This window comes from Pongo abelii, chromosome 9, assembly GCF_028885655.2.
Source record: "Pongo abelii isolate AG06213 chromosome 9, NHGRI_mPonAbe1-v2.0_pri, whole genome shotgun sequence".
NCBI classification, from domain to species: domain Eukaryota; kingdom Metazoa; phylum Chordata; class Mammalia; order Primates; family Hominidae; genus Pongo; species Pongo abelii.
The window spans coordinates 117736822-117758977 of NC_071994.2; the positions used below are offsets into that span (position 1 = coordinate 117736822).

A 22156-nucleotide genomic window follows, 5' to 3' on the forward strand; every position below is an offset into this window, starting at 1 on the left:
GACACAATAAAAAGATAAAATGACAAGCTGGATTTACATGGCCAGACTGAGTGTTTAAATAAGTTATTTACTGATGAGGAAGTTGGTAGCTTTAACAAGGGCCATTTTGGGAGCATGTGCAAGGTCAAATCCTAATTGGAATGGACTGAGGATGGATGGGAAATGAAGAAATAGAGGTTGTTGTTGTCCACGATGCCTCTAAGAAGTTAGGTATAGAGAGAGAAGATAGGGCAGAGTTGAAGTAGGGGAGGAGGGACAGGACTAATGGAGTCGGACTGACTTGAGGCACGTCGCACAGGTGAGGGCTTACTGTGTGATCTGCATCAAAGGTGATTTGCTCCTACCTTTGTGAAGTTCTGAGAAATTATAAAAATCATCCAGGTGACTACTGAAAAAGAGATCAAGATCAGCAGCGTTTTTTGAAGCATCGTATTTGAGGACATGACGAATGTCCTAGGAGAGATGACACAAGAGAGGAGTCGTGAGAAGTGAATCTCTCTGTACTCACTCATTATTTTATTTATAACTTGTAATTTGCCTCCAAAATTTTGTTCTCCTTTTGTGAGTCACTCTCTTCTTTCCCTCTGCTAACTAACAGCTCATACCCCCAATCCTTTTGTCTACCTATTGCATACTTCTTGTCCAGGTTTCACTTAGGATTGTTGCTTCCTCCTTCCAGGACCCTGAAATGGAAGTCAAAGTTACCTTATAGGTTCTGTTAATGCCCTCTGTATTTTCTTAGTTACAAGACATAACAATTACAATGAGAAGCAGAAAAATTAATTCATCAGCATGTCTTTTAGGGGAAGACTAGGGATAGTGGATGAACCACAGGAATATGCTCGTATTACAAAACATAATCTGTAAAATGCCTTTAAAGAAAGCCAGTCCTGTTAACTGGGCAGGGAGGTGAGATGGGTAGCTTTTGTTTTGCTGAATGCCGAGTCTAAAATTTGGAAATAGAAACTCCTTCAGGAATGAATTACTCTGCATAATAAAGAAGAGATGATCCAATAAGGCTGGGCACCGTGTGAGGAAGGGGGAAAAAGGAGATAAAAAGAGATGATGAGGGAGAGAGATGGAGAGAGAGAGAAAGAAGCTCCTCCATACCATGCCCATGTTAGTACTGTCATGGAGAACAGAAATAAAATGATATGATTTAAATAGCTTATTTTAGGAAACAAAATGTAAAGCCTTGCCTCTTTGTCCCTTATCAAATCCTCAGTGAAGTCTCAATTGTGTGAAAGCTTTTGTGTGAGTGGATTCGTTTTGTGGAATCCAAAAAGGTTCTGTGTTTTGAATCTGGATGCACAGAGCAAAATTAGATACTTCACAGGCAAAACGGAAGTGAGAGAACAAAGGATCAGTTTAGAGTTGGTTAACCTTTGGGAAGTCCAAGATGAAATTATTTTAAACAAGATGTAGTACACAGTTGCAACTCATATTGAGTCATTACCTTCTGATTGATCTATGACTTCCCAATTATTGAAGCATGTGGTGCGGGAGAACTTGTAGAGGTGTTGAGTGTTGAGACCAAATGAAATGAATGCAGAAGAGAAGACAAGGGGCAGCTCTAATTTGTGTCACATACTATATTTCAATAGATTATTTACTTTTTAATTTCCAAAAGACTGTCAATTTCTGAAGAATTGGAATAATGTCTATCCCAGCATTGTATGTCCAGTGCCTAGCATGGTGCCTGACAAGCACAATATTTGTTGAATAAATAATTTCAAAACAGAATCCCGATTTTTAGACCAACTTCAACTTCTATCCACTGAAATTTCATATTTTCCCAGAATGTACAAAAAGCATGTTCAACAGGGCAAAGAAAAAAAAATCAGTCAAGGGGCTACTCTGACCCCTCCTGCCCCCGAGACTGATCCAGGTTTTCTGACTTTTAAGTGAATTTTGTAAAGTATGAGTTATATCATCTAATTCATTTTTCCTTGCCTAGAAAGTGGTGCGTATGGATACGTTTCAGCAGCATTGAAAAAAAAAGTATGATTGCTATTGCACTTTTACAAATCTTAGATTCTCTATCTCCTTTTCATAGATCTTTAAGCTTATTCTGTAAAATACTGGGTACTTACCCAATAGGTGTCAGGTAGCACAGAATGCACTGAAAATAAGGAGAAGCAGCAAAATGAATGAAATAAACATTTATGTTGGATTAGAATACAGTAGTAGAAATACCAAATTCTTGTTGATCTCTGAAGAAACTTTGTTCTTCTAAGCTCCTGAGTCTTTGCCCAAGCTGTGCTGCCTGAAATTCTTATTACCTCCTCCCTCACTGCACCAACACTGCTCAATCTCCACCATGCTTCCTGGTAAACTTGGAAAATTCCTATTCATTGTTTGGATTTGAGCTTTAATGCCAACTGTTCTTTCCTCAATTGTTTTCATTGATAATTTATTCCTTTGTGCTCTTATAGTCTCGTATGCATACCTTTGTAATAATATGTGCTATACTGTTGTATCTCCTTATGTGTCTGTGCCTTCATTAGACTGACGGACATTCTAGAGGAGATTCCCTCAGAGAGTCCCTCATTCGAGAGGAGAATCACCTCAGGCTGAATCTACCTATCTTGGATTGCTGATATGTCACAAGATCCCAGTCCTGACAACCAAGCAGTTCTGTGGTTCATATCCCTGGTCTGACATTTCCACTGTTGCACTACCAACTTTGGTTAGAGTTGGCTCCTTTGAGAGTGGCCAGAGAGCTTCTTTGTCAGAAGGAATTTTACTGATGGCAGAGTTTTGGAAATTTATTAACCCCGTCTTCTATACCATGCTTATTTTTGCATCTATTTTCTACTTGGAACCCTTAATCAAGATCACATTTGTCTAAGCCATAAGTAACTGCAAATCAGACTTCTTAGAATCCTATGGCCAGATAATCTCATTTATTCCGAAATCAATGTCTCACCTAGATTCTACTCCTTAGCTTGAGCTCTGCATATCCCAGTGTCTTTAAGATGTCTCCACTTGGAAATCCTCACTGGTAGAGGTGAGCTGAACCCAGCCTTTGCTAGCTTATGAAAGCCTATTCATGCACATTTCTTTCCAACTGCTTATTCAGTGACATCATCTTGGTAGCTTGAAATAGGCCATGATGGGTACATTTGGATCGTGGAAATCATCAAAGGCTGTAAACAGGATTTTTGTTTTTGTTTTCTGGGAGAGCAGGTTTGTCAGTATACCCCTGCTCATAGGAATCTCAAAGTCAACTTGTCTAATTGCAATGTTTTTTCTTCTTCCAAATGTCTTCTGCTTTTTCTTCTCCCCGTCTTTGTGAATGGTATCCCAAATCAGAAACTTGGCCGCTGTCTGACTCACTTGTCTCCTCTCCTTATGCTTCTATATGGTCATTCTCAGACAGAATTGAATCAATATGTGGAGCCCGCTAGTTGTCTCTTTCATCAGCTGTAATAGAAACTTGTAGCTGGACATGTGTTAGCCGAGATATACAACCTTTCCCGGCCTCTATTGTATTTGACTGTGGCCAGGACACTGAGTTCTCTGATATGTAAGCAGAGGCCATGTGTGCCATACCTCCTCCAGGTTCTCTTTCCTCTTCCTACTTGTGTAAACAAGAGGGGGCAGCAGCCTAGCTTAGACCACAGAGGTGATGACAATATCCCAGAACAGGGGGTTCTTAAACATTCTTTGTGACATGAGCCCTTTGATAGTCAGTCCTATGACCTCTTTTCCAAACATAAAATAAAATGTATAGAATTATAACAAAAGCCGATTATACTGAGGTACAGTTATCAACATTTTAAATAACCTAATTTGTTATATAGTCATATAGCATTTTTTAATTAACACACTAAATAACAAAATTCAGCAGCCAGGTCTTATATTTACAGTAATTTCAAAGCAATAATAATTATGAGTGATATTTCAAGATTCTTTATTAACAGTACTGTGATATGAAAATAATCTGTGAGTTCAAGTTGCTAAGCCACAGGCATTGCTAATACTACCGTGATTTGTTGTCATAATTCATAATTGAAGAGATTGCTAAACTTTATTTAGAAGCTAGTGAAAATAAAGATGTAATTTTTTTCCCATTCAGGTTCACAGGCCTCCTAAATTCTGTGCATGGGCCCATTTGTGGGCCTGCCAACCCTAGAATAAGACCACTGGCAGGGGATAGCAGAGCTTGATGACCTTCCTGGATGACCTCAGGGTGCACACCCTAACTAGATAGTTACGTGAGACATAAATCCCTATCTTGTTTTCTTGTTTAAGTCATTGCATTTTGGGAGTCTTTTTTTTTTTTTTTTTTTCATGGCAGTGCAGCCTGTCTACATCTACCTATTAAGTATCTCTTCAATTTGTCATTACTCTTTTTTTTTTTGTCATTACTGTTGCTGTCTGGTATAGGTATTGCTGGGGCATTAACTGGGAATTGTTTCAGCTTTGTTTTTACAGCATTACTGAGGTATAATTTACATTCAATAAGAATACATGAATTTTATTTTTTTTTTTGAGGTGGAGTTTTACTCTGTTGCCCAGGCTGGAGTACAGTGGTGAGATCTCGGCTCACTCCAACCTCCACTCCCGGGTTCAAGCGATTCCCCTGCCTCAGCCTCCTGAGTAGTTGGGACTACAACAGGTGTGTGCCACCATGTCCAGCTAATTTTTTATATTTTAGTAGAGATGGAGTCTCACCATGTTGGCCAGGATGGTCTCGATTTCCTGACCTTGTGATCCGCCCGCCTTGGCCTCCCAAAGTGCTGGGATTACAGACGTGAGCCACCATGCCTGGCCAAGAATACGTGCATTTTAAGTGCACTGTTTTATAATGTTGGCAAATGTAGACACCTGTGTACCCACCACAATCAATAAATAGAATATTACCACCACCCCAAAGTTCCATTTCCTTGTCAATTTTTCCTCCTCCTGTGCGTGCCCCACTGCCCATGCCTAACGTGTTTCTGGCCCCGGATAATCACAGATTTAGTTTTTGGCACTACAGATGGGATTTGTTTTCCTAGAGTTTCACATAAATAGAATCATGTAGAATGTACTCTTTTGTGTCTGGCTTCTTGGACTTAGGATTATGTTTTTGAAGATTCATCGATGTTGCATTTATCAGTAGTTTGTTCCTTTTCATTATTGAGCAATATCTCATAATATCTTATCTATTCCTCATTTGATAAATATTTGGGTCATTTCAAGATTGGGGCTATTGTGAATAGAACTGCTCTGAATATTCATATATGGTTCTCTATATGGACAAATGTTTTAATTTCTTTTTGGTAAATACCCAAGGGTGGAATAACAGGGCCCTATGGTAAGTAAATGTTTAACTTTTGACAAATCTACAAAAAGCCTACTGGAATTTATTGCTCTTAATCTGTAGGTAAATTGAGAGAATTGCTCTAGTAACAATATTGAGTTTTCCAATTCATGAAAACAGTTTATACCTCTCAGTTTGAATTTATGGAGAGTTGGTTTTATTGACTTTAAGGTAGGTCTTGAAAAGCCTGGGCTTTTTATAGCACACTCCTCCCTTTTACTGGAACTCAAAACCTACAAACTCTGTTTCCTCCTTCAGTGAGCAACAGATTAAATCTCTACTCATTCAGCTGTTGTTCTATGCTACACTTTGTGGAGTCTCCCTTGGATACACAGAGCTCAGGGATCAGTCAAAGATTTGAGAGTAGATTTCAGGGCTTTTTCTTCTAAGGCCTTTCTCCTGGAATTTCCCTGGTCAATTGCCTTGAACTCCATCCTGTGACATCTCCAGGCTGCAAGTCTGCAGTTTTCTGCTTGAATTCAAGTTGCTTTGCACAATACACACTGAGGTATGTGTGTACCTTAAAGCTGGCTCCCACGCAGCATGATTCCCTACTTTTAAGTGTCAAATTCCCTCCAGTTTCTGCCAGTTTTTGGCCTTTTTCTAGTGCTTTCATATCATTTTTTAAAATATATTTTTCTCCAGAGTTTAATACTGTTCTGTGAGAAATATTAGTCTCATCTAAGCCACTCTGCCATTTTTTGCAGCTGGAGCTTCATAGTCCATTCATATTTCATATTATCATTGATATATCTATGTAATTTTATCTTACTATTTGGTTTTTATTTGTCCCACCTTCTCTATTTCTATTCCATTTTCTCCCTTTTTGACTTTTTTTTTTTTTTTTCTTTTTGAGACAGAGTCTCACTCTGTTGCCCAAGTTGGAGTGCAGTGGCACTATCTTGGCTCACTGCAATCTCTGTCTCCCGGGTTCAAGCGATTATAGTGCCTCAGCCTCCTGGGTAGCTGGGATTACAGGCAAGAGCCACCACACCTGGCCAATTTTGTGTAGTTTTAGTAGAGACGGGGTTTCACCATGTTGGCCAGGCTGGTCTCAAACTCCTGACCTCAAGTAATCTGTGTGCCTTGGCCTCCCAAAGTTCTGGGATTACAGGCGTGAGCGACCGTGCCCGGCCCCCTTTTTGACTTCTTGTGTATTAATCAAAAATTCTAAAATTATTCTATTTCCATTCTCATTTAGCTTGTTATACAAACTACTTTAATAATTTCTACTCTATTTTGGAAATTTCAATATGCCTCTTTGACTTAATGAAGTCTAATATAAATTGGTACTTTTACTAATTATTAAGAAATGAGGGACCTTAGAAAACTGTACTCCATTTACATTTAACTCCTTCACATTTTCTTGCTATAGTCAGGCATTTTAGTTCTAGAAATATTTATTTTATTTCTTTTAGAGATGGAAAAGAAATATGCTGCCTAGGTTGGACTGGAACTCCTGGGCTCAAGTGATCCTCCTACCTTAGCCTCCCATGTAGCTGGGACTATAGGCACTCACCACTGACTGGTTTAATTCTAGGAATATTTAAAACACCACAATATATTATATATAATACATATATATATATATAATACATATATATATATAATACATATATATATATATATATATATAATCCTTGTTCATTTAGATTTGTACATTTAGTTTCCTTGTTTTTCATTCTTCTTTGCTGTTCTCTACTGTCATTTGGGAGAATTTATCTTCTGCTTCAAGAACTATCTTTAATATTCTGTAAGACATCTTCAAGTGACAAATTCTCAAGGTTACATTTTAAAAAATCTTATTTTGCTTTCATTTTGAGGGTTACTTTTGCGGGCTATACAATTCTAGATTGACAAGTGTTATTTATTTATTTTTGGTTTTGGTGGTTAAGAGCATCAGCACTTTGAATATGTCACCTCATTTTCCTTCTATTTCCCTAACTGCCCTTTGTTCCTCTCTTGCTTTCTCTCTAGAATCTAGATCTCTCAACCCCTCACTGCCCCAGTTGCTCTCAGATGCTTAACAGATCAAATATAACATTCTCCAGCTTTTCTAGTTGTTCTCAAAAGGAGACTATAAGCAAGTCTACTATTTTGGGAAACATAAATTGTATTTATAATTATAAATATAAACCATACACACATCTATGTATATGCGTTTATGTGTGTGTGTATACATATCCATATATATGCACATTCTATATGTTTTTCTTTTTATTTCATTTTCCAAACAAATGTCTGTGGCTGATATGTAGAAATGCAAGTGCTTTATTTTAATAGTGCTTGTATATAGGCACACATAGAGAACAAAGATGATTTGAAGTGGCCATATTGGATATGTTTGCCTTGTTTTCATTGTTAGTTTCAACATTTTACTATGTGTGATTAAATATATGGTGTTGGATTTATGATATTTGCTTTTCTTAATGCCTTCTACTAAATTGAGGAAGTTCTCTTTTAAGAAAGAGTTTGTGAAGTGTTTCTATTACTAAAGGAAGTTGAGTTATTGACAAAGGCCTTTTCTGATTCATTGAGGTAATTATATGAATTTTTAAACTTTTATATTTAAATGTGATATATATTAGTATATATATATTTTTAAATTTTATTATTATTATACTTTAAGTTTTAGGGTACATGTGCACAACGTGCAGGTTTGTTACATATGTATACATGTGCCATGTTGGTGTGCTGCACCCATTAACTCGTCATTTAGCATTACGTATATCTCCTAATGCTATCCCTCGCCCCTACCCCCACCCCACAACAGTCCCCAGTGTGTGATGTTCCCCTTCCTATGTCCATGTGTTCTCATTGTTCAATTCCCACCTGTGAGTGAGAACATGCGGTGTTTGGTTTTTTGTCCTTGTGATAGTTTGCTGAGAATGATGGTTTCCAGTTTCATCCATGTCCCTACAAAGGACATGAACTCATCATTTTTTATGGCTGCATAATATTCCATGGTGTATATGTGCCACATTTTCTTAATCCAGTCTATCGTTGTTGGACATTTAGGTTGGTTCCAAGTCTTTGCTATTGTGAATAGTGCCGCTATAAACATGCATGTGCATGTGTCTTTATAGCAGCATGATTTATAATTCTTTGGGTATATACCCAGTAATGGGATGGCTGGGTCAAATGATATTTCTAGTTCTAGATCCCTGAGGAATCGCCACACTGACTTCCACAAGGGTTGAACTAGTTTACAGTCCCACCAACAGTGTAAAAGTGTTCCTATTTCTCCACATCCTCTCCAGCACCTGTTGTTTCATGACATTTTAATGATCGCCATTCTAACTGGTGTAAGATGGTATCTCATTGTGGTTTTGATTTGCATTTCTCTGATGGCCAGTGATGGTGAGCATTTTTTCATGTGTTTTTTGGCTGCATAAATGTCTTCTTTTGAGAAGTGTCTGTTCATGTCCTTCGCCCACTTTTTGATGGGATTATTTGATTTTTTCTTATAAATTTGTTTGAGTTCATTGTAGATACAGAACAGAGCCCTCAGAAATAATGCTGCATATCTACAACTATCTGAACTTTGACAAACCTGACAAAAATAAGCAATGGGGAAAGGATTCCCTATTTAATAAATGGTGCTGGGAAAACTGGCTAGCCATATGTAGAAAGTTGAAACTGGATCCCTTCCTTACACCTTATACAAAAATTAATTCAAGATGGATTAAAGACTTAAATGTTAGACCTAAAACCATAAAAACCCTAGAAGAAAACCTAGGCAATACCATTCAGGACATAGGCATGGGCAAGGACTTCATGTCTAAAACACCAAAAGCAATGGCAACAAAAGCCAAAATTGACAAATGGGATCTAATTAAACTAAAGAGCTTCTGCGCAGCAAAAGAAACTACCATCAGAGTGAACAGGCAACCTACAGAATAGGAGAAAATTTTTGCAACCTACTTATCTGACAAAGGGCTAATATACAGAATCTACATTAGTATATTTTCTAAAGCTAAACAATCCTCCTGTTACAGACTTAAGCTGAACTAGGTCACACTATAGATTGGATCTTTATACATAACTCTGTTGTGCTATGTAAGAGTACAAATTAACACGATCGTTTTGAAAGCAGAATGGCAATATTTTTGTTAGTTTGTGTTTATCTATGCCCTATGTCCAAGCAATTCAATCTGGATACATCACAGAGGACTTCTCAGTCAGGTCCATAAAGAATCACATACAAAGTTTGTTTTCAGTTGATTGTATGTATAGGTGTAGTTGTAGGGAATTAAATAGACTTTAATACATATTACTATGAAATGGTTAAGAAACATGTAGTGGATGTGTATTGTGGGACACTATCCAACAGTTAGATGCAACTCACTAGATTTACCTGTAACATGAAGAGCTCTTAAAAACAGCTCTAAACGAAGAAAGAAATAAACATTATAAATCTTTATCACATTTTCATGTAAATTAGAAATATACATACAAAGTACAATACATGGATACACACATATTCAAAGACAAAAATTAAAAAAGAATTCTTCCTGCTTTTCTGGCTTTATGACTCATCCTACTGCCCACCTGGGATGGCCTGCCCCTGCGCCAATCTAGACTCTATAGTCAGTGAATCCCCAGCTCAGGGGCAATCTCTACAGGAAACTTTCCAGCATAACTCTAGATGACAATGATCTCTCCCATATTTTGAATTCCTGTGACATGTTCATACATTTTTCACCCAAACAATGTCATACATAAAACAAGGCAAAGAAATATCAGCTGTAAACAGGTATTTTTGATGTCCTTCTTCCTCTCTCCAGCTAGATGTTAGGTTGAATGACTATATCCATGCTTGCTTCCCACAAAGCACTGGGGACTTTTGCTGGTTGGTTATTAGAGAATTATTTTAACTTGATGCTGTCTCACCATCAAAACCAGCCTATCCTTGTCAGTAAGAGAGGCTCCCGCTATCAGTTTTTTTTTGTTTCCCACACTTTCTTCTGCGCTTTCTCCCTTTTCTTCTCTTTCTCTGACTTGAGAGAACCCCTTGGCAGGCACAGTCTTTCTAATTTCTTTTGCTTTGTTCTTCCGTGCCCTCCACTGACCACTGGCAAGATTAGAGATAGAGAAAGGCAGTCTCCATAGTGTTTTGCTTACTCACCTGTTTTAATGATCTCTCCTATCTGGGTGGCTGGAAAAGTACCTGTGAGTTCTTAACTGGCTCTTGTGGCTGTGTAAAACGTTTTTGTTTCCTGTGTGAACACATTTATTTTCATCATTCTGTTTTCCTTGTAAATTGGCTTATCTTGGGATGTAGATTTGAAGAGGCAATAAAGAGTAGTACAATTAAATGACAATTAGGTAATTCCACAGCCTCTGTTAACTGGATGTTTCTCGGGTATTCTTTGAGATTCCTTCTCTCTCTGTGTTACTGGTGACCCTTGGGAATGGAAAACCTCTTAGTTCTGAAACAGCTGTGGTCCTTGAAGTCATAGTGTAAAAATACCCCAAGTGACTCTATGGATAGGCTTTCCTCAGAAAATCTGAAGTCTCACGACAACTCCAAACAAGAGAACAAATTGTCAGTGGACACCATGCAGAGAACTGGTGGGTGATTGAGAATTCTTTTTTTTTTTTTTTTTTTGTACAAGGTTTTGCTCTGTTGCCCAGGCTGGAGTGCAATGGCGTGATCATAGCTCACTGCAACCTCGAACTCCTGGGCCCAAGCCATCCTTCTGCCTTGGGCCTAGGGGCTACAGGTGCATGCTGCCACACCTGGCTAATATTTTTGATTTGTATTTTGTAGAGATAGGGTCTTACCGTGTTGCCCAGGCTGGTCTCGAACTCCTGGGCTCAAGTGATCTGTCTTCCTCGGCCACCCAAAGTGCTGGGATTACAGGCATGAGCCACTTTTCCCAGCTGGATCTTTTATCGGTTTGAAAAGGATATCTAATAAATGGGGAAGGATTATTTGCTCTGAGTTAGGGAAAGGGGATATAGTTCATTAACTCTTCATTATCATAAACATTATTTAATTCACCAATACAGTAAATGTTGCTGTAACTTCTGCTATGCCAAATGCCTGTAACATGAAAAGGAATATATGGGTGTATAAGAATAATTAGGCCTATTAATCCTTCTTTCCCCTCTAACCCCTGGTCACCACTTGTTTTCGTACTGTCTCCACGGTTTTGACTTTTACGGAATGTCACATAGTTGAAATCATACAGTGTGTAGCTGTCCCAGATTGGCATTTAGTGATACGGATTTAAGTTTCTCTGTCTTTTTGTGGCTTGATAGCTTATTTCTTTAGTGTTGAATAATATTTTACTGACTACATATTGGAGACCTTTCTCTCATGCCTCATGCCCTTCCCTCTGGAACCTTCATATTCGTCATGTGACTGTTACTTCAGCTCTGAGACATAAATCTAACTTCATCTCTCTTTCTAAGCCTGGATGCCCAGACCCTGTGCCAGTTTGTAAGATTTAGTTTTGAAGATCACAAGTGTTGTTAGTACCATGCTAAGTACTCATAGGATTAAATGAATTAATACATGTACAACATTTAAAAACAGTTTCTGGCACTTAGTTTAAGCACTAAATAATTAGCAACTACTACTATCATCACCCCAACTACTACTATTTATGCACGGGAGTAAATTTTGAGATTGGCTTTTTTCTTCCACTCAGCATAACGTCCATGATGTCCATCCAAGTTATTCCATGTGTCAACAGTTCATATTGACATATTGCCTCCCTCACAATTAGGCAATATTGTTTGTTACCTTGGTTTCTTTAACCAGTATTGTTTCTAAAACCTACTCCTCACTACTCAATTTGTTTCTTATCTTGTAAAGTCTTTGGTAGCTCTTTCAGAGGGTACCAATGTTAGATTGAGTATATATTTTTTCTTCCTAAATAGATGATAAATTTACTTGCTATAGAATTAGGTGAAAACTATTTTTCTTCTTAGCCTTGAGGATACTGTTTTGTTCTCTTCATGCATCCAATGTCATTTATGAAGTGTCTGATGTCAAAGTTAGTATAATTGTGGATCTTTGTAGCATTTTTCTCTTCATCCTTGGTATTATGAAATTTTATGCAGATCTTTTTATCTTCATCATGTTTGGCACTTTTAATGGCCCATTAGACCTGAGATCTAATACGTTAACTTTTCTTTCATAATTTTGATCACACTTTCCTTTTATTCTGTATTCTGGAAGAATTCTTGAGTTAACATTTTATCTCTCCAGTTATTGTTTTCATTTTGATCTTTAGTGTGTCCCTCAAGTTTTTCTTTATTTCACATATCATATTTTAAATTTAACAAATATCTAGTTAACTCTAAGTATGGCTGCAATATCCTGTCACATCACTCTGGTAATTAAACACACTTATTCTAAATTCTTGTATCAACTGTCCTTTTAACTTTGTTTCCTTGGCGTGGCAATTTCTTCTTATTATTGTGCTTTATGCCTCTCTTTCAAGTATTAGTCTCTTTCAAATGACTGGTAATTTTTGGTTATGTGTTCATCTTTGCATTTGAAATTTTCTGCTAGCCTCCCTGTAAATGTTGGGTTTATTTATTGCATTTTCTTCTGGGAGAGTGGTTAGAAATATTTCCTGGTGCTAAGTGCCAATATCCATCCAGTCTTCTGAGAGTCCACGCTCTCTTCTTCCCTCTTGGGGATTATGCACAGCACTGCTCTGTCTTCCCAACCCTTGCACACATTCTCAGTGCTTCCATATGATATGTGGAGAGGTCATACCTCATGGCTGTCTCTGTCAAACTCTGTGTCCACCTTTACTGATTTCAGTAGGAATCATAGGAAAAGATAGAAATACTATTATTTTACATATTTCTCATCAGGATATCCAACAAGTTCTGTTTGATATCAAACATAAATCCTGGGACTATTTAATTATGCCATTTTCCTAGACTCTGTAACAACTTTCACAACTGCATCTGTAATCTCTCTTATTTATTACTATCCAGAGTCAAGCTGACTTTACAGAAGTAAATTATCTCTTTCAGTTGTTGTATCCAATCACACAAGCTAAAGGAAAAAGTATACTTAATGACTCATATGAGTGGGAAGTCTTAGGAATTAATCTAGCTTCAGATAAGGCTCGATCTGTGGTTCAAACAATGTAATCAAGCTTCTCTCTAAGCCTGTAGGCTCTCCTGTCCTATTTTCTTAGAGATGCTTGCTCTCAAGATAATGCAGCAAGATAGTCCTAACATGCTTAAGCCATACATGGTCGTTGGTGTTCAAGATCTCAGAATGACAGAGACCCATTTCTTTTCAGAATTTATATTAAGTCACAGAAAAAAACCAACAACTCTAATCAACTGTGCTAGTACCAATCATTTATGAAGGGTTTGGGGGAAGAGTGTTTTGATGAACCAGTAGGCACCAAAAATAGGCAAGAATCACATGATTGAGAGTCTCAGTAGCATGCTGTAAAGTGGGGAAGGTACAGTTCTCCAGGAAAAGAGGGGCCCTCTTTCTGGAAGTAGGAATATTAGTCACAATTCAGCAAGAGATGTTCAGTACAAGAGGCAATAAAGATGAGGGCAAATAGGAGGGTGAGTCATATTTCCTGTCACTAATCCCTCATCTCTCTTTTTATCTCTCAGGAAGCTTTTCTGAAATTTTACTTTCTCCTCATATGAGTCATATAGGGAACTTACTTATTGATTCATTCATTTTCTTATTTACTTCCAGTCATTTATTACATGCCTACAGTTGCAAACTTGAAAGTAACTGGGATCCCACATGTGGACGCTTATCTCTAAAGTTTGGGATTATTTTAATTAACTCCTAAAAAGCTTCTGCACAGCAAAGGAAATAATCAGCAGAGTTAACAGACAACCCACAGAGTGGGAGAAAATTTTCACTAACTATGCATCCGACAAAGGACTAATATCCAGAATCTACAAGGAACTCAAACAAATCAGCAAGAAAAAAACAAACAGTCTTATCAAAAAGTGGGCTAAGGACGTGAATAGACAATTCTCAAAAGAAGATTTAGAAATGGCCAACAAACATTGAAAAATGCTCAACATCACTGATTATCAGGGAAATACAAATCGAAACCACAGTGCAAACCACCTTACCCCTGAAAGAATGGCCATAATTTAAAAAATAAAAAAATAATAGATGTTGGTGTGGATGTAGTGAAAAGGGAACACTTTTACACTGCTGGTGGGAATGTAAACTAGTACAACCACTGTGGAAAACAGTATGGAGTTTCCTTAAAGAACTAAAAGTAGATATACCACTACTGGGTATCTACCCAGAGGAAAAGAAGTCATTATATGAGAAAAGACACTGGTACACACATGTTTATGGCAGCACTACTAGCAATTGCAAAAATATGGAACCAGCCCAAATGCCCATCAATCAATGAGTGGATAGAGAAAATGTGGTGTATATATACCATGGAATACTACTCAGCCATAAAAAGGAAGGAAATAATGGCATTCGCAGCAACCTGGATAGAGTCGAAGCCTATTATTCTAAATGAAGTAACTCAGGAATGGAAAACCAAACATCATATCATATGTTCTCACTCATAAGTGGGAGCTAAGCTATGAAGACATAAAGGCATAAAAAATGATCCAGTGAACTTTGGGGACTTGGGGGAAAGGTTGATAGTGAGGTGAGGGATAAAAGACTACACATTGGGTACAGTGTACACTGCTCAGGTGATCAATGCACCAAAATCTCATAAATCACCATTAATCAAAAATAATGATCCTAAAAAAATAAAGTTTGGGGATTATTTATATATGAGTAAGATATATTCCCTGCCCTCATGAAATGTATGATTTAATTGTAGTGTTATATGTGTCTAAATGCAGATACATAAATAACTATTTCTAGCACAATACAGAATAGCCATATGAAAATAGTGCAGGATTGCACAGAGAGGGGGTGGTTGAGTATGCCTACACCACCTGGGACTTGACTGACCCAGATCCCACCTGGGATCTGGGACTTGAAGGGTGACTGAAATCTCATTGGTTGGAGAAAGCCATAAGGGATATTCTTTCCATAAAAAAGGAACAGCCAGGACAATGGATTGAATGCAAGAATATATGTTTCATATGATCTTTACCTAATTCTGGAAATGGGAAATCCATTAAAGGGCCACCTTTAGAGCCTAATTTATTGTGGGATATAGGAGTTTGAGCTATTCCAGAAGACCTCTTCTTTTACTTATAAGTTATTTCTATACTCTATAAAAGATTATCTCCCTAGTTGGATAATGAGTACTTTCCAGGCAGGAAAAAATCTTATTCATCTTTATTTTTCCAAGCACGCCAAGCCTTTTCCAGGAACCATTTGTATTGATATCATTGTCTACATTCCAGAAGAGCAAGTCTTTCCTGGCAACAGAAACAGTACAGTGAATAACAGATGTCAGGATTCTCCTAGTTTAAAGCTTTAGCCATCAATGGAAAATATTGAAAAACATAATTTGTCCTTAAATTCTTCATTTCTGAGTCAGAACATCAAAAATATTTGTGATATACTTCACATGGGCTTTTGCAGGCTTGATGAATCTCGGGGCCTCTCTGTCATATTTTGGATATATTCTCCTAACAGAGAACATGTCTTTATTGTAGGCCATGCCCTTTTTACACAAAACCATCTGTTTAAATAGGTGGCTGTTACATTCCACTTACTCCCTGGCAAATGTAAAATGAATCATTGTATTTTATTTAACAGGTATAAACTGAATCTTTAACATATGCTAGACATAGTTCCTGATGCTGTGAACAAGGCACCTAGTGAACAAATACATGGTCCTTACTGTTAGAGAACCTAGAGTTTACTGTGAGTAGAACAGGTAAAAATAATATATACAACTAAATTAATGAGATTATTTTGGATAGTGATACATACACTCATGGAAAGGAAACAGTGAAGTAATTAAGAGTAATAGGGACTTGGAATGATCTAGTTTTACAGTGTGGTCAGGAAAACTTATCTGAGATTGGAATGACAGGAAGGACTCATCATTATGGATCATGGAAAGGAGTTTGGAAGCCATTACAGGGTTTTATCCAGGGATGTAAAATGGATCTCATTTACAGTTTAAAAAGCTCAGTCTAGCTACTGGGCAAAGAATGGGTTGTAGAAGTTTCAAGATTATGAGCAAAAGATCAGTTATTGCCTGAGTCCAGGAAAGAGGTGATACTGTTTAGACTAAGATGGTAGCAATGGAGATAGAGAAGAGGAGAAAGATTCTCCACATATATTGTAAAAAAAAAAAATGGCAGAACTTTGAGAGGAATGAGAGAAGTAGATGAATCAAGGACAATTTATGACTACCTGTATGAATCTTGGAAACATTTCTGAGCTGGAGAAAACTAGGGACAAATGCATTTTGGAATATAAATCAAGAATTCTACTTTGATCCTATTGAGTTTGAGATGTCTCCTGGACAGGTAAATGGAAAATTAAGTAGGCAATTAGATATGCAAGTCCTAAGCCCAGTGGAGAAATCAGAGCTGGAGACAAATACTTAGAAGTTATGGAAATCATCAGTGGTATTTAAGCCAGGGAGTGGGTATCACCCCAAATTAGCATATAGATAGAGCAAAGTAGATGCATAGGAATGAACCCCAGGGCACTCCAGCTTTAGAGGCCAAGCAGCTGAGTGGGGATTGGCAAAGGAAAATGGGAAGGAGTGACCAAGGAAGCAGGAGGAAAACACAGAGAAATTTGTGGCACAGAAACAAAGGAAAGTGAGTGAGTGAATAAAGAAGGCACAGTCAATTGGGTCAAACACTACTGAAAGGCTGAGATGGATGAAGACAAAGAAGTAGCCATTGGATTTAGCAACACAAAGGCCATTAGTACCCTTGGCAGGAGCGATTTAGAACATAAGCCCAACTGGAATGTGTTGTAACAGAGAATAGGAGGTAGCAAGGACAAAAAAATATATGTTTTCAAGAAGGTTTTATGAAAAGGGGAGAAGATATGTGGCCATACCTCAAGAGAATCATGTAATATCAAGGGATCTCTCTCTCTCTCTCTCTCTATCTCTGTATATATAGAATATTTGCACACATATGGAGAATATTTATATTCTACATACACACATATATATGTATTTAAATTTATGTTTTCTTTTGTAAGATGCAAACTATTAGAGAGTAGTCTATTTGTTTCCTAAAGAAATGACCCAGTTGAAAGGACTGGGTTGATGACTGTGTCAGTTATTGATTTATTACTTCTTGACTCCAAATTTGCCTTTGTATACATTCTCTGCAATCATGGACAGAATTGCCTTAAGCACCCTCCTGTATAGTGAGCACATTGCTAAGTTTTCTCAGCAGAGGGCTTTGGAGGGGCATTGCAGAAAGAAGGAACTCTCCTGCTGTTTCTGGTGGCTGTGCAGTAGGGTAGTGTTTTTGGTATGGGGACATCCAGTAGGGCTCTTCCCCAGCCATGTTCCCAGAATAAGCAATCTTTTGGCAACCTTGCAGCCTCATCCTGGCCTGGCAATAACCTTTCCTGGCCTTCCACATTGGCTACAGCACCCCAGCACTCCCTGTCTGTGAAGGCCTACTGCTTGCATGGGCACTCGATTCTCCATGCAGGCCCCCTGCACAGCTCATCTTTGTCCTAGGCCCTCACCCACTTGTCCACACCCCTGGTTCCTGATTGCCTGAACCCTGCCTGGACTATGGAGGATTCCCTTCTGCTTGCCCAGCAACTGCAGACGAGCTCTAGCCTGGGAAAACCAACGATCTCTGCTTTCCAGTGAAATGAACTATACATTTCCCAATAAGGCTGAACCGCAGCCTTGGGGAGGGACCTTCTTCCAAGTTTTTTTTGTACACCGTCCCTCAGCCTTAGGCATACCACATAGAGATTCCTTTTATCTTACAGTCACTCATTTATCAGAGTTTAATAATTCTTTATATCAAACTTCCCCCCGTTTGGCCCACTGGGTGGTTTCTACCTCTTCATTGGACCCAGACTGTTAGTTACAGTGATGAGAAAGATTATAACTGTAAGGATTCAGCACAAACTGGTACTTAGAATACACTTTTTATTTTTTTTAAATACCCTTTCTTGAAAAAAATACCTTACCTTGTCAGTTTCTTTTCAGTATATTCTTTAATATGCTTGCCTCTTGTTAATAATTTCCCTTGGACATTTTTACAATGTTTTTTCTTTGTGGAGTATTTTTCCAAAATGTTTAAGAATCCATTCAGCTCCAAGGGCTATATGTCAGTCATTTTTACTTTTTCCCTCTGTTGGAAGAACAACTTGTACTTGCTATATATATACTGGCCAATCATCTCAGACAAGAAATAAACATATGAAACATCACACAGACATTGCCACAGCTAACTCTGTGTGTATATTGATTTGGTTTTCAGAAGAACCATTAAGCCTTCATGGATTGCCCCTAGAAAGTGCTAACTTCTGAGAATTATCATTCTGAATGTATCTTTCTATCTGAGCTTACACTCCCTCTTAGAGTTCACATATTACAAACATATATCTTCTTTTTCTTTTCTTAAAAAAAATCTCTGGGTCACATTCAAATTTTAGTTTCTGTGCTAAAATTATAGTGCTCTGTGTTCCTTTTAAATATTCTGCTCCTTTTGCAAGATCTTTAATACCTTTTATCCATCCTTACCTCAAGTAGAAAGGGGTAGTGGAAAGTCACTCTATTAATAGAAGAAAGCAGGTGCTGTTCTACCATTCCTGGAGCTTCACAACCCTTGTTCATTCTTACCTTAGCAGCTATAGTAGTCCATGGTGATGCTTGAGTTAAGGTACTGCTCCCCGCTCCCTTTATTTCCCCCTCTCTTCTTCACTCTCTTACTCTCTTTCATTCCCTCTTATTTTCCCTCTCCCTTCCTTCCTCCCTCAACTACCCACCCATTATAATTAGGATAAAATTTAAACTCCTTGCCATAGGTAATAAGGCCACATAAGATCTAGCTCCTGCTTGTTTCTCTAACTTCTCAAGCCTCTGTCTTCCTCCATTTTGTTTCACGGCTGCCTCCTTTTTATCTTTTTTATCCCACTTTCAATGCTTCTCTTCTGAGATGCTTTTCTAAATACCTAGTCACCTCCATCACCACCATGCCGTTACCCTATCACTGATGTGATATGCTTTGTTCATATGACTTTATCATGAATTGTGGAATCATTTTATGTCTTTTTGTGTATTATCTTTTTCCTTTATTAGAATATAAAATCTTTGATGGCAGAGATATCATTTGTCTTTTTGATGACTATATACCTAAAGACTAGAACAGTTCCTGGCACATGGTAGGGATTTAAAAAAAAATGTTGACCATCTGAGTGTATATGGGGCATTGAACTATGAACTGTGATTATTGGCAAATAAATAGAAAATGTATTATCTCCTGCTGCCCCCAAAACACTGGATAAACATATTTAAGGTGCCCTATTGTAACTGTTTTTTTCCAGATGCAGGTACTCTTGCCATTCTTACTATTGGGTCAGGGGCCTGGTGGTATCTGGGGCATGATGAAGGGTACAAAATTAAGGAAGAATATGGTACCAAACTGCTTGACAATAATCACATTGCTCTATTCAACTGAAATTCTCATATCCAACACTCTTTTTTGATCAAGTCTTGGGAAGGCCTATTAAAATGCAAATGAGAGTGATTAAGATGTTAACCTACATGTGTAGATTATAGGAAACATTGTTATTTATTATCTACTTAATAGCTTTCAGACAATAGTGGCTCGCAAACATATTTTAAGCCGTGGAATTTTTTCAAACAAAAAGCTCACCCAGGATTCCATGTACATATAGGTAAGAATGACTGATATTCTGGCTGAAGCAGTGGTATTGGAACTGATACTCTGCCCCATGGGGCACCTCTCCTGACTCTGCCCCTCAAGGTAGTGCCCAAAGTACCACATGAGGCCCAGAGAGCTGAAGTTACGTATCCACTCTTTTGTTGTTGTTGTTTTTTGAGGCTGGGTCTTGCGCTGTCACTCTGGCTGTAGTGTAGTGGTGTGTCACTGCAGCGTCAAACCCCTGGACTCAAGTGACCCTTCCACCTCAGCCTCCAAATGAAGAAGGAATTAATAAAATCAACTATAACCTAATAGTAGTAGTAATAGATATTTTAAAATCCTCTTAAAGCTGCTGCAAAGTGTGACCCCTCACCCCCACACTCAAGTTGAAAGGGAATATTAACAGCCTGTCTTCTCTCTGTGGACAGTGGACCTTATCTATACTCCCCAACTCTACATTCCTCAAAGTATATTACAGGCCCAGAGAGTTCCTGCTTATCTTCCTACATGGCTGCAGGGTCACAAGACTGTTAAGTTTAGGTTGCAAGACCTGTTTCTCTCAAGATGTAAGAAATGTTGTAATGCTGCGTTTGTTTCTTGCTTCTGTAACTCGCTTCCTGCCTCACATGGTTCCCGCCTTAAGATGTTTAAAAGTAGGAAAAGCCCTTTGTTCGGGGCTCAGACTTTCTGGACCTATGTCCGGCTGAGCCAGTGATCACCTTAATTTCATAGACTCTCCTGAACCTTTTTTGGTTTCTCCAGTCTTTGATTGTCTCGCAACACAAAGTGCTAGGATTACAGGTGTGAGCCACTGCACCCAACCCTCCAAAGTCTTAAAATGATCAACAGCAACAAGACTAAAGACAAACTTCCTGAATTCTAGTGGCCTGTGCTTTTACCTGTGTTATCCTATAAACCTGGATGAAAAATACTACAGAATCAGATTAGAGCCTAGTATCAGGAGTTCCTACAGAGAGAGAAAATTTAGAGGTTTTCAGGACCCACATGTCCTTGCTTAGAATTCTCTCTATGACTATGGGAGAATTGCCTCACAAGACTTCTCTTCTGACTTGGAAATTCATCTAGAGCTTGTCTTTAGTGGTAGAAATAAACAAACAGGACTGCTTTCTCCAAATATTTATTTTAAAATTACTTTATCACTCTGAATTTTCATGCGTCAGAGAGAACTTTTACCCATAGGTATCTTGACTTCCCATTGGTGAAGAGTGGTATGGCTCCGATCAAGAAGGGTAGGCTCTTTTCATGAGTATTTTTAGTTTTATGTTTAAGTGGGATCCCAGATTAGAAACATCTCATTTAGCTGAATTGGTGGCTTATGGATCAGCCATAATGTAAATTCTCTGCTCTTGCTAGTTGGGAATTCAGAGCCAAACACAGCGTCTGGCCTGCTAGTAGACAGTCAATAAATTTTTTTACTTAAGTGAATGAATTTCAGACTTTTGCGTTATTTAACAAATATAGTTTAATAATATATTAATCTGATTTCCAACTACATGTTGAGGTGGGTGTACATTATTTGTGCCATATGCAATTGTTATATCCCAGGCATCAATGATACTCACACTGAGATCCTGGAAAATGTCCTTTATGATGAGATATTGAATGTAACCATGAAAGTCACTAAATCTTTCTGCATCATTGTACATCTCCCTGATGTTTTCTGTTTTGATGATAACCATAGTGTCTGGGCTTCTCAGAAGAAGATGCTGAATGGCTTTGTGGACATTGAGGGCCCTTCGGATAAAAACATCAATGGGAAAGGGTCTGAAATGCTGGCCCAGGGAAATAACAATGACAGTATTTTTTTCTCCTCCAGTTCTGTCAATGGCCCGGGTGAGGTACTCCATCTCTTTGACTGAATAGGTCATTGATCCTATCAAGGGATAACAGTGTTTTTGCCACTGGATGTTGATGTTCCTATCCAAATCCACAGCAAGCTGGTGTTGCAATTTTCCAGATTCATGCAGATCCACTGACTTCAGCGCTGATAACAAATAGGCAATCCCAAAATAAAAGGAGGATATAGTTACCAAGATTGAG

General features: G+C 38.1%; 2 protein-coding genes across 3 annotated transcripts in view; both read right to left on the reverse strand.

The window, feature by feature from the left end:
* Positions 1 to 2116, reverse strand: part of LOC100450146 (NXPE family member 1) — a 28592-nt gene extending 26476 nt beyond the window's left edge. Inside the window, exons 1-2 of the mRNA XM_009247086.3 lie at positions 2094 to 2116; positions 345 to 453 (exon numbers count right to left, since the gene is read on the reverse strand). Of these exons, the coding sequence (XP_009245361.3) occupies positions 345 to 443 (99 nt within the window). The 5' untranslated portion in view covers positions 444 to 453; positions 2094 to 2116. The remainder of the gene's footprint in view (positions 1 to 344; positions 454 to 2093) is intronic.
* A 19101-nt stretch (positions 2117 to 21217) lies between these two features.
* NXPE4 (neurexophilin and PC-esterase domain family member 4) overlaps positions 21218 to 22156 on the reverse strand; it is a 94041-nt gene continuing 93102 nt past the window's right edge. Inside the window, exon 7 of one of the 2 annotated variants that reach the window (XM_002822513.2) lies at positions 21218 to 22100. In XM_002822513.2, coding sequence (XP_002822559.2) covers positions 21565 to 22100 — 536 coding nt within the window. In that variant the 3' untranslated portion in view covers positions 21218 to 21564. The remainder of the gene's footprint in view (positions 22101 to 22156) is intronic. The other variant, XM_054525128.1, reaches the window with a different exon arrangement.